Here is an 18,384-nt window from a genome sequence, read left to right as displayed (position 1 = left end):
TCCCGTACCAGCTTCTGTGTGAGATGTTCACCTGTCAGCCCTAAGAGGAACATGCGATGACTTAGGAGGAAATCCCACCCACTTGTACTGCTGGAACTCCGAGGTGCTCAGGTAGCTCAGCTGTATTTTGTGCCGGTTATCGAAAGGAGATGCAAGGGACGCCACTGTGAGTGTATCAGGGAAAGGTTTGGAGGGAGGGATGAGCTGGGTTTTGTCACACAGCTCTGCTTGTTCCTCTGTGTGACCGTGAGAGCTGCAGACTGAAGGGTACACGTCTGTTCTGAGGGATGGGCTGGTGTGTAGCTGGGCACCCTCGGGGTTGGAATGGATTTGGCCAAGTTAAACTTGCAAAGAAAACAGAACTGTTGTTTAAAGTAAATCACACGTCGAACAAATAGATGTGAGTTGCTTATCATGCATTTCTACACTCATGCATCCAGCTAACGTGGGCTCCCAGCACCTGGCCTGGTCCAAGTGCTGCATTGAGCAGCTTCTTCAGTCTGGAAGCAAAACTACTTGAACTTGGTGTTTGAGAGGAGAAAAAAAAACGTGCAGTTGATCTGCTTTGTGTAGAAGATGCTGATTTAGGGAAAGGTTTATTAAATGGAGTGTCTTCTCATACATTTAAGTCCACTGAAAAGTTCTAATTCTTGGCAGGAATAAAATGGAAGGGATACTTGCAGTGCTTCTGCAATAGGACTTAGCTTTTGCTTTCCAGTCTGTGCTGAACAATGCAGATGTAACAGCCTAACCTTCAGACTGCTGATTCTCTGAACAATCAGTATTTGTGCAAAAACTTTACTTTCAGGATTCAGAACATGACCTTCATTGGAACCCAGGGACAGCATGTGTGTGGGAGGCACCTTCCAGCAGTGAGGATCCTGGGTAGCCTTGCTCCTTTCTGCCGATTGAGGGGCTCTGTGGGTTTGGCTCTTCAACACGAGAGCCCTAAAGGGGGTTGAGTGCTCTTGGAAGCCCGGTGTTATATGTAGTAGCAAGAACTCTGTCACCTGGAATTCAGAGAGCATCATCCGGCAGCTGCTCTGATCCCTCCAAGCATTCCCAAGGGCTGTGGTAAGTGATGCACAGCTTGTAAGGGAAATAAGGAAGGAAATGGCAAGTTCTCTGGGTTGGTTGAGATCCCACCTGTGTCGCTGTGCCCTCTGCAGGTGCTGCAGGCACTGATTCACGAGGGCCTTCTGGACTTATGCTGCTAATTAATGCCACTGGGCTGCAGCCTTGCAAGGAGAAATCAACAGGCTCTAATTAGTCCTTATACAATCAGCGCTGTTCATCCTCTGAACATGTTTCTAATGCTGGTAAAACCTCGCAACCTCTTCTAATGAAGTCAGCATCTCTCTAACAGCTGGGGAGAGGCAGAGACCCTTCTGGAGGTGTTTTCAGTCTGAGAATGAGCATCAGCAACACAGGTTTTGCTGCCTGGAGAGCTGTGGGTGCCCTATCCCTGGAGGTGCTCAGGGCTGGGTTGGATGGGGCCCTGGGCAGCCTCAGCTGGTGATGGGCAGGTAGCTCATGGCAGGGGTGGAAACTGGGTGGGCTTTGAGGCAGCCAGGCTGCCAGTCTGCCTTCTTATCGCTGTCTATTCCAAATAATGATGTTAAAAAGAAATCCTTCCAAAAGAAGCAGCAAACATGCATTGCTAATCAGCCAAAGTCCTGCCAAGCAAATCTATTGTTTCACTGCCTGTCCCCAGTCAAAACCCCACACTCAGCAGCCCCGGGCCCCATTCTGCCAACTAAGCACGGCTGTGCAAAGCCCCAGCTCCCACTGCTTTGTCCCAAAAGTCCCGTGGCAGCAGCCCCACTGCCCAGCCCATATATAGCAGGGCGGCCTCGTGTGCTGTGGGGTTGGGTCAGCTTCTGATTTATGGTCCTGGAGAGCAGCCATCAGGAAATGTCTCAGTACTCAGGAAAAGTAAGTATGGCCTCACGCCAGGACGGGCTGCTGTGGGGTGAGGGCTGGGTGACGTCCCACTCAGGTGCAATTTAAGCACAGCAGGGATGGGGAGGGTGCCGGGGATGGGAGTGTATTTGTGAGCAGGGCTTTGTGTTTGATTCTTCATGCTGGAAACCATAGAATGATTTGAGTTGGATGGGACTCTTAAAGGCCATCTGTTCCAACCCCCCTGCAGTGAACAGGGACACCCGCAGCTCCATCAGGTGTTCAGAGTCCCGTCCAGCCTGACTTTGGTGTCTCCAAGAATGGGGTACCCACTGCCTCTCTGGGCAGTTTGTGCCAGTGCCTCACCAGAATGCTTGTAAGGGGATGTGTGCATGCTCTGATAGGAAAGAGGCTAAAACCACGCTGACCCCAAAATGAGGCACCAGTGAGAGGTTCCCGTTGGATGGCAACTAGGGTCCTCACCTCCGTCCTCTCCTCCCCGCCCCAGATCACTTTCTATGAAGGGAAATGCTTCTCAGGCAGGAAGCTGGAGGTGTGCAGCACCTGCAGCAGCTTCCAGCAGCGAGGCTTCCCCCACCGCGTCAACTCCATCCGCGTGCAGAGCGGGGCCTGGGTCTGCTTCGACCATCCCCAGCTGCACGGGCAGCAGTTTGTGCTGGAGCACGGTGAGTACCCGCACTGGCAGCGCTGGAACGGCCACGGTGACCGCATGGGCTCCTGCCGACCTGTGGGCATGGTGAGCAGCTCTGATTGCCAGAGGGGGTGGACATGCAATTCTGGGTGCAAAACACGATGGCATTGATGGGAATGGGGTTATTGCGGTTGTTTTCAAAAGAGGCGGGGGATGCTCACAGGGAATGGGAGTGTGCATCCCAGGGTTGGGCTGGGGGCTCTTCTTCAGCTGCATTGCAGCATAGAGATGGGCATGCAAGTCTCTGCTATGGGATGCACCATGAGTGCTCAGACCGCAGCTTCTCATGCGTTCTCATTTCCCCAGGGGATATCAGCGAGTGCTCTGGGGGATATAATTCTCTGTGGGTTTTGTTTTTGGTGTTGTTACTGACTCGACCCCGTTGTCCCCAGCACGGGCAGCACTACCGCATCGAGCTGTTTGAAGGGAGCTGCTTCGGCGGCCGCAGCATGGAGCTGACTGAGGACTGCTCCTGTCTGCAGGGCCGGGGCTGGGAGCAGCCCCACGTCAACGCCATCAGGGTGTATGGGGATGGCGCGTGAGTACCCACAGCTGCTGGGGGCTGGGGGAGCCTATAAGCCTGGCCAAGGCTGTGGTTCCATGGGGGGTTTTAGTGCTTCTAATATTGAGTGAGCAATGAGAGCAGCTCCAGCAGGGCATGCAGGAGGGTGGCAGCTAAGCACAAGCTACATGAACTTGAAGACACAGTCAAGGGGCGTGCAACCTAACACTCGGCCCATCCCTTCCATTTTTCTCTTTTCCTTTCACATTTCCTTTTTCCAAACACCTCTTTAAAACCCACATGAAACATACTGGGCACTGCAGTCAAGGCTTTCGCTTTGTAAGCAGCTTCCCCAGGGCTTCCTGTGACACCAGAAACTTCTCCTTGTACAGCCAAGATGAGGCAGCAGCACCTCACCTTCAAATTAAATAATAACCAGGCTTAGAATCATGGAATCACAGAACCATCATGGCTGGAAAAGACCACTGAGATCACCGAGTCCAACTCCATCCCACTGTGTCCGATAACCACGTCCCTCAGTGCCACAGATCCATGGCTCTGGAGCACTGGATGTCTTCATTGCCCACTCATGGATGCACAGAGTTGGTTTGTTATCACCAAGGAGCTTCCAAGGGGAGAGCAGCTAGAGCCCATCATCCCACCATGATGATGGCCCTTCCGCAGCAGAAGGGCAGACGCTGTCCTTGTTCACTGCAGGGAAGTTGGCGCAGATGACCTTGGAACTTCCAACTCAAATGATTCTGCGATTCTATGAAATAAAGGCAGCGCTAAGTAAGGCGCACAGATCCTCAGTCATCACCTTGTGTGGCCAATGTACCTCAGTCCCATCTCTCTGGTGTTCTTTGTGCTCCCTTTTCTTCACAGCCTTCTCCTAACTGGAGGAAGAAGCGATCCTGGTGGGTCCCTTCCAACTTGGCCTATGATTCTTTTCCATACGCAGAGAAATAAGTTGATGGGATGGGGTAGAAAAGGAAGAAGTCCGTATGTGCATTATGCATAAAGCTGGGGTGTGTTCAGAGTAGGAGAACAATGTTATACATGGCTCTTAATTAATGTGAAGAGCTGAGCAGCCTCTCCAAGAGTTCACACTGGGATACACAATGAGGGCACAGAGCTGTGGGGCACCCTGCCCTACAGCCGTGTGAGCAGTGCTGCAAAGCGAGCCTCGAGGAAAGCCTGTGCATGGCTTTGCCATCCCCTTTTGGATAGAAACTGCCTGCAAAAAGTGCTGGAGGACGAGCTCGTTCATTTGTAGGAAACGCCCCAGAGCCAGCTGTTTGGCCGAGCACTCTTTGGCAATGCTGCATTGCTTGCAGACCGCAGCTGTGCCAGCAGCGCAGTGGGACCAGGCAGGCAGCCGGTGCTGTGCGGACAGATGGAGCTGAGACCCACCTGGAGGCATCCCAATAGTGCACATCAACCCAAACACACCCAGCAGTCCTTGGGGTAGCTCAGCTGAATGCTCCCAGCTTTTGTATTGTAGTGCTCGCGGGTGGCTGGCTTTACAAATGAATGTTTTTCCTACGGACGCAGCTTTTTGCTTTGGGTCAGGCTGCTCTGAGCTCGCCAGCTGTTGGCTGACCCCGCAGCAATCACTGCCCCATGCTGTGCTTAAAGGAGTTTCTCCCACAAGCAGTAGGTCCTAACCAAATTGTCATTGCTGGATGTCCGGAGAGAGATGGGCCACAAAACCCAACTGATTTGGGACATAAAAGTAGTGTTCTTCTGTCATTGCTGAGCCCATAAGTGGAGCGAGTAACAGTGACCTCTGATTTGGGGAGAGAAGAACGAGGCGGAGATGAAAAGTTCAGCAATGAAACCTGAATGTGAAAGTGTCAGAGCAAAGGCAAAGCCTGGTTAACAAGCATGGGAGATGTGAACAGAGGACAGAGCTGATGGTTGTTGCTGCATTGAGACCGTGTCAGAGTGCACATTAAGGGGCTGAAGAGAGAGAAGAGCGACAACATGAGCTGCTGAGATAAGAGAATAGGAGAATAAAACAGAACCCAAACCTGTCCCTGCTAGGAAATAGCAGAAAGGTTGTTGAGAATTGATGGAAAAAAGAGAATGTATTAAGTACAGATAAAGGTATGGCTCCCCTTGAGGCTAAAGACTCTTCTAGAAGGTAAAATGCATTTCAAGTGTTGCAGTGGGGGTCTTTCTTCTTTTAGTCCAACATGGGGCTGAGGGGAGTCACATCCCTCTGTAGCAATTCCAAATCATAGAATCACAGCACCATAGAATCAAAGGGGTTGGAATTGAACCCCTGGAGATCATCCAGTCCAACTCTCCACTAAAGCTGGTTCCCCACAGTAGGTTACACAGGGAAGCATCCAGGCAGGTCTTGAGTATCTCCAAAGACAGAGACTCCACAGCTGTCTTGGGCAGTCCATTCCAGTGCTCTGTCCCCAATGCTGTGAGATTGATTCTGTTGTGCGTTATGAAGATCGGTGAGGTCACATCCCAGCACCATCCTTACAGCGACATGAAGGGGGAAGCGGCCAATGTGGGCTTTGGGGCTGGCATCACCCAGCGGGAACCCCATTAATCCTTCCTTTTTGCTCAGGTGGGTGCTCTATGAGGAGCCCAACTACCGAGGCCGCATGTATGTGGTGGAACGGGGCGAGTTTGGCAACTTCCAAGCGTGGCAGGGGCTCAATGCAAGTGTCCAGTCTGTCCGGAGGGTCATCAACTACTTCTAGCTGAGACCATCAGACCATCCCATTGGAGCCGGGCTGCTGGACGTCACCCCTTCAACTCACTGACCCATGGAATAAACTGTACAATATCAAATTTTGACTCTCAGTAAATTTGTTTCCATTAATTGAGTTCAAGAAGGAATGGATGTGCTCAGCATTTCCAAGGTTATGTGCTGTGATTTTGCTTTTCTAGGGTGCAACAATTCATAGGGAGTGATGGGCCACATCTTCTCCCTTAGCTGAAGGTGAGAGACCCAGGAAAGCTCCCCACAGCCCTCCCAGTCTGAGATGGGCATTAGGAAGAAATTCTTCTCATTGCTGGTGAGGATGCATTGGCACTGCTGCCAAGAGAGCTGTGGGTGCCCCATTCCTGTTGGTGCTCAGGGCCAGGTTGGATGGGTCCCTGGGAAGCCTGAACTGGTGGGGAGCCACCAGCCCATGGCAGGGGGATGGAACTGGATGACCTTTAAAGTCCCTTCCAAGCAAACCATGCAGTGATTCTATGGTCATCCTTTGACTCAAAAGCCCTTTGGCTGACTGACCAAAGCACAGTGGGCTGTGATGGCCATGCCCTGGGTGGCTCCTGGTGATACGTGGCCTGCTGGAGTTATAACAATATTTAAGCATCTTTAATGGATTGCAAGGTATTTCTGGGTCAGGAAAGAAGGCAGGGAAATTATTCATCCATTGAGTGGGATGCACAAATGTACAATTCATGCATCAACTCTTGCGTAGTTCATTTTCTTTTAATTAAATGCAGCTTATGAAAGATTTCAGGAGTTCTTCCAGGATTAGCGTTGCTTTTGCTTCACAAAGACTCTAATCTGCTCCTAAATTCAATGCGCTCTATTAAAAGTTAATATTCAGCCACATGCATTGCGCTCTGTTGTGACCTTCTGGACAATAATCTGTTAAAAAATAAATAAGCACAAATGTATTCCCAAAGAAAGAAAGGCACTGAGCTGTGAGTAGCTTAAGAGGAGGAGTTTCATTCATTTAAAGCACATTCAATGTCACAGTGCAGTATGAAGGATAAAGAAACAAAGGGCTTAAAATAAACCCTAACTGGAATCCCAGAGGGAAGGGAAGGGAAGGGAAGGGAAGGGAAGGGAAGGGAAGGGAAGGCTCAGAGCTCCTAAATGGAGTTTGTAGAATAGAACATCTAAGTGACAAAAAATGCCAGCTTGGTGGGAAGTGAACGTGAGATGGTGCAGCAGAGATCTGCACTGCGCCATGTTATGGCTGAACGAGCTCTGCCCTGTGCACCAAATTAGAAACTATTCCTCAAAATGCTGGAGATAAAACAAAGATCCCCCCCCCCCCAAAAAAAAAAACGAAAGGGGACTAATTATTAATTACAGGAGAGAGAACTAAATGAAATCAGCTCCATCTGGAAAGCCAGGAAAGCCCTAATAATCAGCATTACTGCTCTTGGCCAGGCTGCTGCAGTGTAATATTCAGAATAACTCTGAATTACCTCTGGCCCCAGAGCAAATAGCTCCTGCCAGAATGGCTGCATACACAAATGTCGTTTCTCTCTGGCTGGATAATATGGGAATTTGATGGAATATATCTTGCAAATGAACCCTTGGAAAACATCTGAGCAGCTACAATACTTTTGCTGTGCTCCATTCTCCAACACACACAGAAACCCTCCTGTGCTTTCTTCTTTCTTTCTCCACCTGAACCAGGTAACACTGAACTCACTCCATGCCTGCTGGAGCTGTTTTGTTGGGTCTTTGAGTGGGGTCTTTGAGATGCTTGTCCAACTCAAATGGAAGAATCAGAGAATCATTAAGATCAGAATAGACCTCAGATCACAAGGTCCAACCTCAGCCCATCCCAACATGCCTATTGAACGCTCTCCCAATTGCCATGTTCTGGAACACCCCCAGGCATGGTGGCAAATGAAGATGAAGTCCCGGAATCAGAGCACATCCATGTGCCTGATGTGTTCAGCATCCTCAGCATCACAATCAGCAGTTCACCTTGATTTTTCATTTTAAACCATCCAGTCTTTAGAGAGGTTAAATCAATTGATTCCTATTCAGTGACAGGGACTCACATAGGGCTTGTTGTCTGATGGCCTCCTGTTCCAGAAGTAACCACTCAATGAGCAAAGGAGGTGCAATAACAAACATATCACCTGTTTTGAGCTGTCCCCATACTTACTGGTGACAAAGAAGGAAATCAAAGATGCCTGCATGGAAGAAAATGGGAAAGAATTGTTTTGATTTTCCATGAAGCAATAGAAATGCTGAGGAGCAATTGGGTACATGGTGCTTTCTGGGGACAGCTGACCATCTTTATGTGGTCTGCATAACTCCGCTTGTAATCAAATCAGGCTGTCCCAGCTTCAGCACAGAGGAATGTAGCAGTGTTCACAGTCAAACTGTGCAGGAAGCAAACAAGAAATCATATTGAAATTGTTAATGTAAATTCCTTCTCTCCATACGATGGTCTCTGGTGGGTTGTGGGAAGCCTGCACTTTGTGTAGGCACTCACACCTGTGCACTGAGAGCTTCCTCCCAGGCAGAAGGAAGAGCTTTATGCACTCCTGCTATGGGAGCACAGGGGCTGGCTTAGAGGAGGATCAGCCTCTGCTGTTTCATGGGAACACCGCATTTTTTTCTCCATGTTGTTTAACTCCTTGCAGCTGCTGTGCAGTGCTGCTCGCTGCTTTGTTTAGCCTGATGATAGACACTGAGATAACTGCTTTCTCATGTGAGCAGCTCTTGGTGCTCACCAGCATTGCTCATGGGCTGTGATGGGTCATGAGAGCAGCACACCTTCCCTACAAGTCGACCCAGGCAAAGCGATCACCTGTGGTCAGCACAGGTTTGTTCATGTCTGGGGAGAGCTGCTCCCAAGCTTTGATGCTGCTGCCCCACGATCACGGTGCTGGGAAGGCTGGTGAATGATCCTGACTCATAGATGGGCAAGACTCGGTGGTTTCAGCCGGCTGTCCATTGCTTGCTTTGTTCTGCTGAAAAACAGCAGCACAGAGAGAGCAACTGGTGGAGCCACCACCAAAACAAGACTTTGCTCTTCACAAGAACCAGTGCTACGTGCTGTGTGTGCCATCAAGTGCTAGAACACAGCTGAGCCCTTCTGACACAGTAGCAAACCAAATGCGCAAGGAGGTTGTGGATGCCCCATCCCTGCAGGCATTAAAGGCCAGGCTGGATGTGGCTCTGGGCAGCCTGGTCTGGTGGCTGCACGTAGGAGGGAGGTTGAAACCAGATGAGCATTGTGGTCCTTTTCAACCCAGGCCATTCTACGATTCCCTGATTCTATGATAGGATTCTGCAGGCTTAGCTCCTCTTTGCAGGGCAGGACATACACGAGTCCCATTCGTAAATCACGCTCAAGCTTTCATGGTGAGAAAGCACCGTGTGGTCCGGTCTGCACGCAGGGCTGACCTGCTCAACTCTGTGAGAGCAACAGCTGTTCCAGCAATGTAAGTGGGAACCAAAACTGCTGAGATTTGCAGAGCTTTGTGCGGTTGTCATTGGTTTTCTTGGCTGGTAACGCGAGGAGAAAATAATAACACTTGAGTCATCTGAAGCTACAACAGTAATAATAATAATAATAATAACAGGATTCCAAAGGTTTTATTCTGTGTGTATCCTGCTATTATTGACTTACCCTTTGAAACTATTTTTCTGGGAATAATAGAGCTTCTTTTTTCAGCTGGGGGCTGGGGTCAGCTTCGTTTATCTTCCACCTATTTAAAAGAGAGAGAGGAAATAAAAGCAGGAAAACACCATTCTGACTTCTGGAGCTTATCATTTCAGTTTGGATCTTCTTACTGAGCTGCCAATCTGCATTTCAAAGGCCTCAGACTTCTTTCTCTATTATTTGTTAATAAACGATACACAACAGTCAGCTCCTTTGACAATAAAGGATCACAATCCCTGTCAGAAACAGACTTCCACAGCGCTGGAAAACCTTCTGCCTGCATGGAATGATTCTTCTTTTCAGCTGCATTCAGACAATTCGGGTTTGGAAACAAAACATTCTGGTAGGAATCCAAAACCTCTGTAACAGACCCCCAGGCCTGGGATTTGTCTAATAGTTTGCTATTAAAGAGCTCTTTGGCTGGAATAAAGTACCAGACAGAGTTTTCCTTGTTCAGCTCTTGGACTGTTAGTTTCCTCTCTTTTTTCTTTTAAATTGGCATTTGAACCTTTAGGACAAACTTGCTGTCAACGTGATGGAAGATGAAGGGGAGGGCATAGGTTACCAGATTCCCAAAGCCAGCACTGACTCCTTACAGAAGGTTCTCCTGCCCCAGCAACTACCTGGATAGAATAATAGCAGTAAGAATAATGCTTAATAATAATCATAAATCAAATTTATTTTTTTTTTCCCCATTTGGGACCAAATCATCCTTTGAAAGAAGCAGCTGATGCTTTAGCTTGTATGGAATAGACCCCAGACTGTCTCATGAGGTTTCAGGCTCAGTCCTGTTCTTGACTTGTGCTGGACCTACGGGTGGTGGAGAAGCTCTCCTTTCCCAGTCACAAAGTGCGACCACCCAATACTGAAGTCTGGCAGTGCCAAAGAACATGAGTTAGAGCTGCCTTGGAGCTGTGTGCTGGTCCCAGAGAGACATGGGCTGGCACAGGGTTTTGGTGCAGAGCTGTTGATCAAGCAAGCCAAGTATCTCAGCTGAGTTTGCTTTGCTCAGCTGCACTGGTTTACTGCTGCCCGATAGCTGGCCTGCACTTTGTATCAGTTCCTATATGGTTAAAGATCATTCTTCACATTTCCATTCCTGTGCAAGAGCTCCGAGGCTGCATAGCTCTGCAGTGCCACTGAAAATAGCTATTGTTTCTTTTATTTCAGTGGTTTGGTTGTGAAATCTATGCTTGAGGAGGGGGAAGGAAAGTCCCAGAGCAGCCAACCAAGGTAACCATGCCATTCCAGCCAGCATCTCCTGTTCTCCTGCTGCTGCTATGCCACTGCAAGGCCCTGGGAACCCAGCTCCATGCTGCAAACATCCGCTTACACTCATGCAGAGTTCTGGTTCGACGTAAATGCTACATCAGATTGAAGGTTGAAAGTGAGTCAAGGACAGTGGTTTGTTCAGTTTCTTCTTTCCTTCACTACCATGGAGATCTGGAGAATGAGCACCTTCCCCATTAGCAAAGGGTCATGGAAGCCATAGCCAAATTTAGAGACGAGAACAGCAGGGTGAGTTCCCTACCCTTAGCTAATTCAACTGGCTTGGCTTTATCCAAGTCTGCTGTAGGTAGAACTGGGCTCTCACTCTTCAGCTTCCTCGTTGTACATCCAGGACTAACAGGGATCCGAAGGGTTAACAGCACAACTGCTGCTCTCCTTTGTATTTATCCGTATGGCCATAAGCAATGCATATTTTGAGCAATTGCATCCAAAATGAACAGATCTGTGAAAGGAGATGGATCACTTACAGAGCAGAACAGGAAGAGCCTGCAGCTGTCTTCCAAAAGCGTGCAGCGGTTATTTGCTGGGTCCTAGCGCCGTTCCCAGCATATCCTGAGGCTCAAACACTTAATCAGCACGATTATCATCACACAAACGCTGCCAGAGAGCTTGATTTGCACATTTGCTTCTTTGCTAAATGAATAACCTTTCCAGAGCCCCGTGATGCTTGAGCCTCTGTCATAATTCTTCTGAATCTTGGATGGCTTTCCTGCCTGTTTGGGATTTGGCGCCTGAGCTGAGAGGTGTCATAAGAAAAGTTATTCACAGGAGACATTCAGCTAGAGCAGGCAGCTCTGATTTAGCTACGGCCTCACCCTCCTGGGGCCAGAGCCTGGCCATGGTGTGAGCAGATGCAGCAGCTCCTATTGCTTGCAGGGGGAGCGGAATCTGTTAGGAATAAGGGAGGGATTTTGTTTCAGACTAGCAGATGTTGCGTCAATGTGGTGCAAGCCGCGGGGAGACTTTGCTGAGCCCGTTGTCCTTGGACTGCTTGCACCCACTGCACTGGGTGCATCGCTGCTGCCTTGCGACAGCAACCCTTGTGATGCCCAAGGCTGGGTTCTCCAACTGCCCTCCTTGATTTGATTCCTGCTGGATTGACGACAGTGTGGGACAAGAGCTATGAGAATAAAACAGCAGCACTCTCCAAAGCAGCTCTTGGGTACACAGTGATGAGGGGCAACCTGCCAATGACCTGGTTGTCCCCTGCAGACTTTGTTTCACAGCCCACCTGTGGAGCAGGATGAATGGGGCTCTGTGCAACCTGACTTAGTAGCTACCAACCCTGCCTGCAGCCCTGGGCTGAACCTGGATGATCTTTGAAGTCCGTTCCAAGCTCAGCCATTCTATGATTGTATGACTGATGAGGAGAACCAGCACCCAGCCCTTGGTCATCCCATGGTCTCAGGCTCACCACTTCCAAGAGCTCCACTTTCAGTCCATGCAGAGTTCCCATAGGGGCTCCTCAAAGCATCTGTAAGTGCTGTGCCATTTTCCTTTTGCCTCAGCTTTCCATTTGTTCTTGAATGACACCAGAACATAGCACAGAGCCTGCTGAGGAGACTGGGGTGCACTCCCTCCCTTTACTGCCTTGGTTCTTGGCTTCTCTAAATCACAAAATGTCCCTCGCCCTGCAGCCAACTCGTTGCTCTTTCCCATTTCTTCTCCATTTCTCTCCCTCCTTCTCTTGAGCAGTTGGCAGGAGGCCTTTTCTTTCATAACTTTCAGTCATTTTTGCCAGGTGACCCTGTGAGTAAATTCCCCCAGCAAATAAGCAAAAGCCTGGTTAAAAGACCACTTCTGGCAGAAAGGATGTTCTTCTCTTGAACCCCTTTATTATTCCCTCTGTGGGACCTCTCAGGCAAACAACATGAAGTCCTGATCAACCCCGGATCCATTTGTGCACACAGACTCAGTTTTAATCTCCCACCTCAATGTAGAGCTCCGGGAAGTTGTTACCCCCATGAGGCCAGGAAAGAGGCAGCAGAAGACTTAATAGCTTCAATGAGTCACGCACGACGTTCCATGAAGTGGCACAGAGACTGCCTTAATTCCACAGCGCTGCGTGCAACAGTTTCACTTCTTTATTTATTTGTTGGTCGAGTTTCACCCAACTGGCATTTTAAATGCCACGGTTTATATCCGAGATGAATTTCACTTGCGAGTGCTGTTGCTAAGACAGACCATATTGTGGCATCAATTTTTAATCAGGCTGTTCCCTCCAACTCAACAGGGAGTTCTGCCTGAGATCTGCTGGCGGCGTGAATCAAGGAGTTGTGCTGTTAGCGTTTTTGATCACGCACTTTGTGCCTCCCTCTCTGCACGAAAGAGGGATGAGAAAAGGAGAGAGAAGGAATTTAGCAGAAATAAACAGAGGAATATGACATCCTTTCTGATGCCATCTGCCTACTTTACATCCGTGAAAGTGCAAGCAGCACCGGTCACCCTTGAAATCCAGTTTATTTTTCCTCCCAGCCCTTAGATACTTGAGTTTGGGACCGCTGACATTTGCCTGGGAAGACTCTGGATGTGTGACCTGGGATGTGGGCCATGCGGGCTGCAGCCCCACCATCTCTTTCTGACCATGCTGTGCCACTCTCTGCTCTGTTTGACAGGACAAAGAACGCTCCCCAGACCTCCCAGCCCCACCTCGCCCTTTGTGCTGGACATGGTTCAAGTCCACACAGAGTGTATCAGTGCATTGTTTTCGTGGGCAGCTGGAAAACCTCAGGAATGAATGGAAACAGACGGCTGCAGACCAGCTAAATTACACTCTCTCCTGCTGACAGAAGTGGACTCCAGCGGGGTGCCTTCTTAAATGAGGGCTGGGGTGAGCCCTTGTGCAGACTTGGAGGGGGAGGGAAAAAGGAGAACAGCAATGAGGAAAGATTTGTTCACCAAGCAAGCCACGAGGTACGTGCAGGAAGTGAAGGCAGGCTGATATCCTACTGCTCTGTCATGCTGCTATCAGTGCATGGCTTTAAGCTTCTTGCACTACCTTACAGCTGCCATTTTGTGTCTCCCCAGCAGAACATCAGTCACCATCCAGTCCTTCACTGACAAGTTTCTGCCTCAATCTTCCCTTCTCCAGGCTGAAAAGCCACAGGACTCTCAACCTTTCCTTTACACAACCAACCCGAGATGCTGAATCCAAGCAGCTCACACTTCATTTGTGCTAGTAATCCTCGTGGTAGGATCACCAGCATTACCCTGGTATCCTTCTCTTTGCCAAGGATTGCTGGATTATTTGGTGAGGAGAAACAACATAAAGCAGTGTTGGCTCTAAGCAAGCATTGGCAGAGACACAGAACAGAGCTCTGGCACAGGCCCAGAGAGGCTGTGGAGTCTCCTTTTTGGAGATCTAAATCCACGTGGACATGGGCCTGGGCATCCACCTTGCTCTGGGTGGCCTTGATGGAGCAAGGGTGGGAACAGAGGACCAGAGGGACCAGAGGTCCTTCCAACCTCATGCATTCCATGATTTTCTGAAGCTTTGGCATTGCCTGGGATGGTACAATTTTCACCCACCAACATCAAAACCCAGCTAAGCCCTTTCCTGCCCCCTCTTAAACCTCTTTTTTGCATCAGCTGTTAGTACAAACCTTTTAGCAGCAGCGAGGTACGTGAGGAGGTGAGCGATCTTTACCCAAGGCAGCGATTTGGCTCCGCTCACAACCAGGCAGAATAAAATACCGAGCAATCTCTCAGAGTCCAGATGCGAATGCAATTGTTGTAATCCCTCCTGGGTCACCGGTTGTAACTTCTGCACTTATAAAATCAGGTTTTTGCACCAATGTCAGGGGTGCTGGGTCTCCTCCTGCGTTAATACAACTCTGGATTAGTGCAGTCAAAACCAGCAGAGCTGTGTCGGCGCAAAATCAGTTAAAAAGGCCTCAGAATAAGGCTCAGAAAGTTACTCTCGTGTCACTTAGTAAGATATATTTCTTTTGGCTTCCATTGAGATGTGGTCCTTAAGGAGCCTGTCAGAAGAGATATACGGTCTGGGCAGGAGGCCAGCTTACCGTCTGGAAGGAACAGCAGGGCTCCCATCAAAGTAGGGAGCAGGGGAAAATGAGCTTTTTGCTATTATTTTGTAATTCTGTAAATATTTGTAACATTCCCACTATACAGTGACGTGATGGAAGGTTTTTGCCTTCCTATGTGAGGGGAAAGCTGATTACAGTAAGGCTGTTTACAGTAAAGATCTTACATCCCCTGGCATGCAGCATCTTAAAAACGTCTAGGAAATGACATCTGCTTTCCTAGCCAGAGAGATAAGATTCCTTCACAGCAGCAGTTTTTAAGCTATCAGTTCATCACAGCTAAAAGTTAATTCAACCCCCTTCACAGTTCATGGCTGACCTCCCATTGCTGACAGGGGTGAGCTACCAAGAACCCATTTGTATCAGGCAGCAATATTACCATCACCCAACAGCTCGATAGGTCACTGCATAGACCTTCATTCTCCAGCTCTTTTCACGTTCCTGACATTGCTAAGGGGTAATGCACCCACCTGAGTAAAGTAGCATGGGACAGTAGAGCTGCATTAGCTTTAGCAGGCAGGCTTTTATGTGACTGCAGTAATAGAAACACTAGAAAACCAAGCATGTTTTGAAAGAAACCACGGCTTCAGATCTGATTAAAAAGCGAAAGAACTTTGCAGATGTTTACAGGAAATCCTGGGCTACGTGACAGTTTGAAACCATCTCTTATTCTGTAGGGAGAACTTGTGAAGTCTTTACACCCATGCTAAACTTCTGGGCACTCCGGGACATTTTTAACTGCAAAGGACCCACATTTATATGGGGGAAGGGAGAACTTTCAGTGACATGTACAGCATTGCTTGTAACAGAGGCTGATTGCAGAGGGTTTAGAAGCGAACGCTGAGTCTTAGAGGATAACTTCAGACTGTGTGCAGAACTGCACATACAAGTTCTGTGCCCAGAGCCTCCAAAGGCCTTTGGATGACCCTGGGAAAATGCAAGGAATTCCAGAGCAGTCGAATGGGGAGGGTCAGTGTACTTTCCAAAATGTTTTTTTGGTGTTTCTTAATACAGTTTGCCAATGCTGTAGTTATCTGTGTACCTCCACATGAGTTTCTTCACTCCTGTTCCCAAACCGTACCTCACACGCCACCAGTGCTTTGCAGTGTGAAGCCTGGCTCTGCATTCCACCATTAGGCACCGTGGTGAGAGCTGCAGGAGCACAGCATCCCTCCTGTGCTGCCTGTATGGGAAGAGAACCCATCCCAACAAATCTTCCAATATGAGCAGTACGAGGAGTGCTCCAAAGTGTCCCACATGTAGACATTGCTGTGGTAAGAAGACTGAGGATGGTCTGGGGATCAAACCAAGCCTTGCTTTCCAAGAGGCCCTGAGCAATATCACACACAGCTCAGATGTTATGCGTGGTCACAGCCTTCCCCTGTGCTATGACCCGGGCACAAGGCCTCCCATGGATCGAGAGCTACGTGGTGGTCTAGGATAAATCCTGAGGCCTGGCAGGGTCCTACTGCTGTGAATTGTTGGGGAATTTCTTTGTTAAACTCTTGGCCGTAACAGCATCCTGCGGCAATGAGTTCCACAGACTGATTACATGTTGCCTAAAAGGTATTTCCTTTCACAATTGTGAATTATCCAGCTTCCATTGACTTGCCCTCATACTTGTGGCATTGGGGCTGGGAAATGAAGACATTTTATCCTACGGTGCTACGCTGCTGCATTTTAACACTGAGCCCCGTGCCCGTCTTTAAGCTCTGCCAGGAAAAGATGAATGTTGCTGTTATTGGACCTTCTAAAGGATGAAGGGCAGAGAAGGAGAGTGTAGCTCACCCTTCCCTTCCAACAGTAGCACTGGATGGGGCTCTATGGAGCAGTATGGGGCCGTGTGCTAATGAAGAAGCCACACTGACCCACTCCCCCATCCTCACATCAGAGTAAAGCTACATCTGCACAACCTCTGATAATTAAATCCATGTAAAAATCAATCTGCCTTCACCAACGCCAGCTCTTCATGCAAGCGAAGTTGTTCAGACATTGAGAACATTCTGAATTAAATCAAATCAGTAGAAGCTACATTGGAATCTACTTAAGGTTATGTTTTATTTACACTGCGCTGGTGTAACTAGATCAATTTTAAATCCAATTGAAGAGAAATATTCTTAGCACATATTAGGTTTCCTCTGTGGGGAACTGTGCTACTGGAGATACCACACAGCCCTTTGAGGTCAACAGTTCTCATTCACTGTAATGATGTGGTTGATATTAAAATGAAAAAGCAGTTCAGGAGATGCCAGTATCAATTTTCCGGGACCCTGACAGTAGTTCCAGGAGAGTTAGTTGGCTTTTGTGATTTTCTGAGGTAAAGAAAGAGGAAGCAATACTTAATTATCAGCAAATCTGACAGTGATTGGGGTTGATAGGCTGAAGCAGAGCTATATAGGGCTTGGTGAAAACAGGCTGGCAGCCATAGCAGTCCTTCTGTGGGAACGTGGAGGGGTTCGGATGGTGGAAGAAGTTAATTCTCTAACGGAGATCATTTGCATTGTTGCATGCCTTATTCTTTAGCTATTGGAGTGAATAGAGCTCTGGTGCTGACTTCTTTGGGTCATTATGGGCCCCGTTTCTTTGGCAGAACAAAGTGCCTTTGTAGTCCTTTGAGCGCCATTGCAATTCCATCCACATCACCAAAGCCTGAGAAGGGGAAGGCTGGAAGAGCTGCCTGCTCTTCTTCCCCCACAAATGACATCAATAACACTTTGAAATCATTTGCATCATTACTCAAATCTCACCAAGGAGAAGATTCTTCAGCATTTTCATTGTGTTGGAAGGAACCTCAAGGATCACGAAGCTCCAACCCCCCTGCTGCACGCAGGGCCGCCAACCTCCACATTTAATTGTAGACGAGTCTGCCCAGGGTCCCATCCAACCTGGCCTTGAACACCTGCAGAGTTGGAGCATCCACAGCCTCTCTCTCAATAGAAAAGAACCTGCAAATGTTGGACCCCTGCTGAAGGATGGAGGTAACCCTCCTAAAGTCAATACAAACCATCTGAACTCCAAATCCTTTATCTGGGTGGCACTAACTAGAAGAAAAGATGAAATCCAGATTTCCCCCACCTTCACATCACTGCAGTGCAGGGAAAATAAGGAGGAGTGAGTATCTATCCTCCAGTTTCTCAAACAGGGACTCAGTGCAGTAGTTTGTGAGTGGATCTGACAGATGTACGAGCAGATGGTGAGGGACACTCCCTGAGCACAGCCGACACATCCAAAACAATGTCTTTCCACAGATAATGGGATTTTCAGAGGGAAGAAATCCAGTGCTCGTGTCTCACATTGAAAGATACGAAGCATGCGGTGTCAAGCCCAGAGATGGTGCAGAAATGCAGATATGCTGGTGTTGAGAAAAGAGCTGGCTGGAGACAAAGTGCCATGCAGGTTTTGTGCTTACAGCGGGCAGCAGAGCCAGGACTGTCTCCTGGTGGTGTTGGATGGGATGTAGCAGCTCTGTTCCACGACTGCCAGAAAGCGCCGTGCAAAAATAAAGCATCCCATTAAGCATACATTTAATGGCTG

The 18,384-nt window shown here is 48.7% G+C and overlaps 1 protein-coding gene across 5 annotated transcripts; it reads left to right on the top strand.

The window, feature by feature from the left end:
* On the top strand, positions 1-5,930 carry CRYGN (crystallin gamma N). 5 transcript variants are annotated; one of them, XM_015852873.1, is made up of 4 exons: positions 1-111; positions 809-2,659; positions 3,007-3,152; positions 5,704-5,930. In XM_015852873.1, the coding sequence occupies exons 2-4, from the start codon at positions 2,366-2,368 to the stop codon at positions 5,837-5,839; spliced, it is 576 nt and encodes a 191-aa protein (XP_015708359.1). In that variant the 5' UTR covers positions 1-111; positions 809-2,365; the 3' UTR covers positions 5,840-5,930. The 5 variants fall into 5 exon arrangements, with proteins under 5 accessions (XP_015708359.1, XP_015708358.1, XP_015708356.1 ...); XM_015852872.1 differs by having other exon boundaries at positions 56-166; XM_015852870.2 differs by having other exon boundaries at positions 77-1,074; positions 1,170-2,659.
* Positions 5,931-18,384: the final 12,454 nt, after the last annotated feature.

Source organism: Coturnix japonica, chromosome 2 (assembly GCF_001577835.2).
Source record: "Coturnix japonica isolate 7356 chromosome 2, Coturnix japonica 2.1, whole genome shotgun sequence".
NCBI lineage: Eukaryota > Metazoa > Chordata > Aves > Galliformes > Phasianidae > Coturnix > Coturnix japonica.
The sequence above is the reverse complement of the archived record's forward strand: the minus strand, read 5'-3'. Positions and strand labels throughout refer to the sequence as shown.

Bases quoted from the DNA above. Each gene is read 5' to 3' on its own strand.
- CRYGN (XM_015852868.1), top strand. From the start codon at position 2,692: ATGCAATTCTGGGTGCAAAACACGATGGCATTGATGGGAATGGGGTTA. The intron at 3,153-5,703 runs GTGAGTACCCAC...CTTTTTGCTCAG, and splicing joins AGGGTGTATGGGGATGGCGC to GTGGGTGCTCTATGAGGAGC.